General features: G+C 33.6%; 1 protein-coding gene across 1 annotated transcript; it reads right to left on the bottom strand.

Moving 5' to 3' along the window:
- Positions 1-6,689: 6,689 nt before the first annotated feature.
- Positions 6,690-7,523, bottom strand: LOC115986194 (extensin-like). Its single transcript, XM_031109048.1, has one exon. The coding sequence runs from the start codon at positions 7,521-7,523 to the stop codon at positions 6,690-6,692; it is 834 nt and encodes a 277-aa protein (XP_030964908.1).
- Between the last annotated feature and the right edge of the window lie 255 nt (positions 7,524-7,778).

Here is a 7,778-nt window from a genome sequence, read left to right as displayed (position 1 = left end):
CTCGACAAATTTCCAAGATGAGGAAGAATTTCCGCAGGAAAGGATGCGTAAGAGAGAGAGAGATACATCAGGTTCTCTAGCATACCAAAAACTGCAGGAATATGAATGTGGGCAATATTATTCCAGCTTAGATCCAAGTAATTTAAATATTTCAAGTGAATCAAAGAAAAACTTATCTCTGCAAACGAGCACGAAAGGATATATGTCTTCCTTTCACAGCTTAGATCGAGCTTGGTAACATGACCTGATTGGTTGTTGCACTCCACGCCTCTCCATTGGCAGCAATCTTCACCAACCCATGAAGAAAGCCTACCCGAATGATCAGTTACACCTTTCTTGAAGCTGAGAAGTGCTTCTCTTTCAGTGTAGACGCATTTGATTTTAGCCCGACTCTGATCTTCACTGCATGAACTGGGTTTGAATATCCCCAAAGGTGAGGATCCAAACAAGGAAAAAAGAAGAAATACAAGAATAAAGTTAAGATTAAGATTAGCCATATATGGAGTTATAATAGTTTATGTTGTAACTGGTAATGAAACCGCTAAAGATATGTAGTGATTTATAGGAAGCAAAAGGCCAATGCTGCATGATGAATATCTATCGGTGTGAACAGTGAAGCATGAAGTCACCGTATGAAAGTTTTTTCCATACGGTATTCAAGGAGAAATTCGTGGAGTGAAAGTTTTTCCACATGATTTGTACTTCCAACTTTCACTCCACACATGATTTGTACTTTGTAGAAACTTTTTTATTTTGGAAAAACCACTTTGTAGTAACTAATAAATCGTGACACTCAAAAAAAAAAAAAAAAAAAAAAAAAAAAAATAGACTACGCTTTTTTTCCACTCGGCAGTCAGTCAGTAGGTACAGCAATGGCCTTTGTTGTTTGATTAAATTTATAATTTAGAGTCTTTATACTTTATCTTTTGAATAAATTAATAAAGTGGTAGTTTTATTGCAAAAGAAAAATGAAAAGAAAAGAAAAACAGATAAAATTGGTCTCTACATTTTGGTAATAATCAATTTAGTTTATCTTATTTTCAAATTTCAACTTACAATTAATTTGGTTCAGACCGTCAAGTTACTAATGGAAAATACTTACATAACTAACAGATTGCTAAGTTAGTATATTTGAAGATTAAGTGGTTCATAAAACAATAATAAAATTTTTTAATTACTACTTAAATACCAATCAACATTTAATTTTTATTTAAGAAAGAAAAAGAATAAAAAAAAAATACTCTACAATTTTTAATTTTTCTTTCATTTTTTTTGGCAACCAATTAAACACATAATATACACAACCAAAACAAATCAACCAGTCAACCTTCAATTTCAATAGATCTTCAACCACAAATCAACAACAACCATTTGTTATTAAGGTTTTTGAGATAAAGAAAGATCTAAAACCTAAAATGGGTGAGAGGCTGAGCGGAACAGTGAAGTGGTTCAATAACCAGAAGGGTACGTATAGCCTACTCGAATGATCAGTTACTCCTTTCTTGAAGTTGAGAAGTGCTTCTCTTTCAATGTGAGGACCCAAACAAGGACAAAATAAGAAATACAACAACAAAATTAAGATTAGCCATGGAGTTATAATTGTTAATGTTGTAAGTGAATAGTGATTTATAGTAAGCAAAACTGCAAAAGCCATGCTACATTGGAAAAGTATAGGACTACAAAATTTTTTGATACTTCTTGCCACGACTGTGACGTAGCAGAGTGTAATTGATAAAGAAAAAATTGTGGGTCCATGTGTAAATGGTGATTAACCACTCATAATCTATCACGTCAAAATTGTGACAAAAGAGTTGTGGAATAATTTGTGATATGGAAGTACTCCATTTTACATGATTGATATTTATCAATTATCAGTGTCAAGAATAAAGTTACAGTTGATTGGTCTAGTCTATAAATTATAATGACCTACGTAAGGGTCATCAAATAGCCCATGACCCATGGGTTGGCCCAGTAGCCCGCTAGCCCACCAAGCTAATGGGTAGCCCAGCCCGGTAATATTGAAACCCGTGGGCAGCCCAGTAGCCCAATGGGATAGGCTATGGGTTGGTTTCTTTACCCATGGGCGCCCAGTGGGCCGGCCCGTTAGCCCAGCCCAGTAGCCCGACCCGTTAGCCTAACTCATTGCCCAAAATTTATAACAAAATAATTTGGGGGTTGGGTGAATGAGGGATTGAACTTTAGACATTATAAAAACTTTAAGACCACATACCTAACCACTAAATACTTGGAATGATTGTGATACAATATGCATAATAAATATATATTTTGGTATTAGTCTAGTAGCTTTGATTTTTAAAACAAAGTTACTAAGATGGCTGTTACCCTACCTCTGTGCCTCTGGAAAGAAAGTCATTCTTTCCTTTGATAAATTCCAGTTCTTTCCTTACAAGTTACAATTATAGAAGAAATTCCTTAAGAAAAAAAAAAAAAAAAAGCTTTCTGTTGGTTGGAAGAAATTCTTTCCTTAATGAGTTGATATTTGATTCTTCATATATTTCCTTTAAGAATTGATATTTTATTCTTCAAATATTTCCTTTAAGAGTTGATATTTAATTCAATGTATTTATTTATTCTTATCAATAAAAGTTAATTAATCTTATTTTAGTACCTTTTTAAGAGGTATGTCTTATTATTTTTTTTAATAGAATCTTTTTAGTAGATTTAATTGTTCAATTTGATAGTTTGTAATAATATATAATTATAATTTTTTTGGTTAAATTTTTATAACCCCATTGAAGACCTGTTAAAAATGTCCATGGGTAGCCATTAAACCCACCTTACTAGCCCAGCCCGCTAAAGCCCAAATAGGCATTGCCCATGGGTAGGGCCATGGGCTAGGGTTTTTCCATTTGGCCCGGCCCGACCCAGCCCATCGACTAGTCAACAGCTAGTTAAGCCTAGCCCATTAGACCCATGGGCCAAGTAAAAAGGGTCGGGCCGGCCCGGCCTGGCCCATTGATGAGGCCTAGACTTACGTTGTTTTTAGTAAGTCAACATAATGTTTTTTCCATACGGCTTGGAGGAGAAATTAGCGGAGTGAAAGTTTTTCCACATGGCTTGTAGTAACTGACCATGGAAGAAACCTGACTTGTGAGTCGTGGGTAAACACCGTGACCCTTTTTCCACTTATCCTTGTTTCGATGGAAAATTTGTGTAAAGATAATTTTTTTTTTTTTTTTTTTTTTGTATTTTTCAATGTTTGGTATTTGTGTAAAGATAATTTTTTTTTTTTTTTTTTGTATTTTTCAATGTTTGGTATTGGTAGCATTAAAAAAATGAATTAAAGGAAAACTATCTTTAATTAACATAAAAGTATGGCTTATTTTTAAAAACTGTTTCCCACTAATTTTTTTGGAAAACAACTCTATTTTATAGTAAGTTAAATAAGAGAAGTTAGAAGATTGTTTTTCCATTTATTTAAGGTTACTACTAAATATAAGAAAATGAGATAGTTTTATAAAAAATGATTTTTGGAAAATGATTTACTTTTTAGAAAATATCATTACTAAAACAAACCAAGTGAGTAGTCAAAGCACTAGCTTTGAGTGAGAGTGATGTTTATTTCACATACTATTGCATACAATGTACTCACACAATTGTGCACATGACTTAAAATCATGCTATTCAATTGCAAAAGTGTGTGTACACGATATTACCTTTTGATATTTATAAAACGTAACATCAAGTCACAAGTTTAGTGCAAAATTGTGTCTACTACTAATTAACATTACTTTTTTATTTATTACTAACGATTTGCTACACAACATATGTCAAACTTTCTCAAAGCATTTTCCACACGGATATGCTTTATGTTTGCTAAACGTAAACAATGGGCTTTGACTCATTACTTAGAATTTTGATTTATTCTTATTATTATTATTATTATTATTATTATTATTATTTTTACCGAGATACTCAGTTCATGATTAAGATGTGAGTATCAAACAATTCAAACCTGTTGATGAACATTGTTCATAGCCATATATATAGCTGTAGCATTTTTTTTTAGAGAGACTTTTAACCTCTGGCATCCGCTTCTGATGATAATTCTTTATCATCAGACCAAGACACCAATCAGTTTTTAGTGTAGGTGGAGATTAAACCTTAGATCTCTTATTCAACCATCAGAGACTTTACCAGTTGAACTAGTTGGAACCCACATAGCTATAATAAACGATTAACTCTAATATTTTTATGAATAATAAGTTAGAAAAATTAAATGTAAAGATATGAGAAATAATGTGGTAGATGAGGAGTTAGTGTGGGGACTGGGCTTGGAGTTAGGGGGTTGAAGCATAAAAAAAAAAATCATTATGAAATTCTAAATAAGCATCTATTTAGCTTTAGCATTCACTAATTGTCAACAAAGACACAAACACAAAATCATTGTTTCATAATACATTACAATGTAATTATTTATGGAAAGAAAACTCGGTGTGCATCTATGTTGATTGCGTATGTTATTGAGTAAGAGCAAATATGTATTTTTTTTTAATTTTTAAAAGAGCATTTTTTTTTTTTTGAGGTAAAATTGGTTGATTGAACTAATTTATTTTTTTAGCTTTGCAATCGATAATTTTTGATATTGGGCTTTTTAATTTTGTTTTAGGGTTTATATCTATAAAATTTTTTATGGCCTTTAAAATGATTAATAATATTGTTAAGGGGAGGCCAAGTATAATTTTATTGAACTAAATTTCTAAACACACACACTAGTGTTGGGAGGAGGGTAGGGGGAGGGGAATTGCCCTCCAAGGTCCAAGAATAGTTCTATCCTTAAGTTAGTGCTAGACTATTAGGAGTTCTTGCCCATGTTTGGCAAAGTTGTACCTCCCCTTGCCATGAGGGCTTGGGGTTTTTCCATTGACTCACTAGTTTAAGCCTTGGGGGTGGGGTTTAGGTATTAGGGTTTTTAAACTAAGGGTCCGTTTGGATATGGTTGAAAACTGAAACTTAAAACTGAAAAACACTGTAGCAAAATAATTTTTAAATGTGTGAATAGTACTGTGGGACCCATTTTTAATGAAAAAGTTGCTGAAAAGTGAAATTTGTGGGTCCATAAACAGTACGCGATGTGCACTGATTGGCTGAAAAAAATTAGAAAAGTCAAACTTTGCGGCTACTGTTTATTGAACAATGCATAAACAGTAGCCGCAAGTCTCAAAAACACGTGAAAAAAAATAAAAAAGAGGGAAAAATGCAGACGCAAACGCAAACGCGCTGGTTTTCAGCCCAATCCAAACTAAGCCTAACTCAAAAAATATGTAGAATTTCACAATGTTAAAAGAAAGAGTCATGTTCCTGAAAAGGAAAAAAAAAAAAAAAAAACAAAAAAAAAAAAAAAGAGACTCCTTATTTATTTATTTATAAGCGTGGTGTTTAATATGCCTCAAATGAATTTGGTCACATACGTGCATTTTTTGTGGGGGGGGGGGGGGGGGGGGGGGGAGAGTGGGGTTAAGTAAAGGGATGAGATGGATGGGGCAAATTAGAAAATGTCTGTTGCCCCAATCTTGGGCTTTGCCAACTTAGAGGACTTAAATCTTCTTAAAAAGAGTGAAAACCTCACCTCAGTCTAATGGTATTGAGACTACTCAAGAAAAAAACTTGTAATATTTTAATTTTGTTTCTCCCTTATATTTTTATTGTGCTGCACCAACACACACACTCGCACACACATATATATTTTGTTTATTCATCATCCAAATTTTATTAATTTCATATGATCAGAATACTGCAATGCATGCACTTTATACATCTCATGCAAAGAGATTAAAGCTTAAAGGTAGATCCCATGTACAAAAAGAAAATTTTCAAGACAAGAACCTGAAACCAAAAATCTTAAAACCCTAAACTAACAAGGGACCACCTATCAAAATCTATAAATATTACTTACAAAATTCATGTTGAATTCACTGTAAGTCTATAACATATATTGATTATTTAAAAATATATATGGGAGAGAGCTTGAGAAAAAAGAGGGCCAAATCTGTCTTCTAGTTTTCAAAAGTGGATCTTGCATCTTCAAGCTAATAGTACTCAAAGTGGCACCCACATAGCCTGTGACCACACATTAAAAAAAAAAAAAAAAAAAAAAAAAAGTAGGATTAGTAAAATACAATAGCATATGGAAACAAAATGTACATGTTTTGCCCTTTTGACCAAAAAAAAAAAACAAAAACAGTGAACAAAAATCCCAAGCAAAATTGTTTCAACTAGACTTTGTACTTTATCAAAGATTATGAGTTAAAATACAATCGTGGGTAAATTGCAAATTACAATTTTCAAATTTAAAACATTTTAAATTCAGTCCTACACTTTTTTTGTAAAAATAAAAAATTTAGGTCGTTTTAACTTCCATTCATTTCTAATATAGTCATTTCATCTACTTTTGTTCAATTCATAATGTTAACTGTTAAGTTTACAATATCGTTTTAGAAAGTGAAAAATACTAAAACTAATAACAAGATTGAACAAACTTAGACTAAATGAATAAATTGAAAACATATTAGAGTTCAAAGGATTAATTTTTTTTTTTTAAAAAAATAAAAAAATTAAAAGATTAAATTAAGAACTGATGAAAATTAGAGGGGTGACTCACTTGGATCAACAGTGACTAGAATGGCTGAGCCTCCAAACTCGCACGTGCCACCAGCCACTTTGGTCTTCTACCAGAAGCTATTGAAAGCATATGAAGCATGTGCAAACAAAGTGTTGGGCTGAAAGCAAGAACCATCAGGCTGAATTGAATAGCAATCAGCTCCAGACCAACAAGCATAGTCCATGGCTTCTTGAATAATTGGGTTAGGCACTGATGGCTTAGCCACACACCAAAGGGCTCTGTTTGGAGGAGTATTTGGTGGTGGTGGCACTGTTGGTGGTGGGTACACCACTGGTGGTTGAAACAATGGTGGGCTTGGAACAAATACAGTGGGGGCTGGTGTATATGTAGGTGTGCCTGGGACATAGCCTGGCGGGCTGGGCTTAATATAAGGTGGGCTTAATATGGGCTTTAGTGGGCTTGGAACATAGGTAGTGGGACTTTGTACACTACTTGGTGGGATTGGAAAAATTTCTGGTGGATTTCTGGTAGGTGGGCTTGGAAGAATTTCTGGGGGATTTGTTGTGGGTGGGCCGGCTAACATGCCGGTTGGGCTTAGAGGTGGGCTTAGGGCTGGAAGAACAGGTGGGAGATAGTAAATTGGTGATGGAACTATGGGGGTTGGAATGGATGTACTGGGAGGTTGTGGGGTATTAGGTGGATAAGTGCAAAATGGAGGTGTGTTTTCAGGCAAGGGCATTGGACCTAGTGACTCAAATGGTGGTAAAGAAAATGGTGAACTCAAACTGTAGGGTTGGACATTTGATGAATCCAACATTGGATCAATGTCTAAGTGCTTTGTAACTTTCAACTTCTTTGTGGTTTTGATGACCGAACTTCTAAGATGTCTTGGATGCTTGAATGGTTGCAATGATCTTCTAGCATCTGCTTGACAAAACATAGGGAGGCATGATATATGACTTTGTGATATTTGTTTAATTCAACAATTTTTGTAAATTTGAAATGCACAATTTACTGCCTTTATTATTGACTTAAAGTTTGCTAATGAGAATAGTAATTCTAAATTGTTTTTAAGATTTTGAAGAATTAGTGCTGTGATTATCTCTATGTTGGTTATTAAAATGAGTCCAATTTCTTTACAAGTTGTATAAAAGCTTGTTGCAAACCAAGTTAAGTATCATTTGAAGAGTATATT

The sequence above is a fragment of the Quercus lobata genome, chromosome 4 (assembly GCF_001633185.2).
Source record: "Quercus lobata isolate SW786 chromosome 4, ValleyOak3.0 Primary Assembly, whole genome shotgun sequence".
In the NCBI taxonomy this organism is placed as follows: Eukaryota; Viridiplantae; Streptophyta; class Magnoliopsida; order Fagales; family Fagaceae; genus Quercus; species Quercus lobata.
This window is presented reverse-complemented; position numbering and strand designations above follow the sequence as displayed.

Excerpts from the sequence above, each read along its gene's own strand:
- LOC115986194 (XM_031109048.1), bottom strand. The coding sequence starts at position 7,523 with ATGTTTTGTCAAGCAGATGCTAGAAGATCATTGCAACCATTCAAGCAT.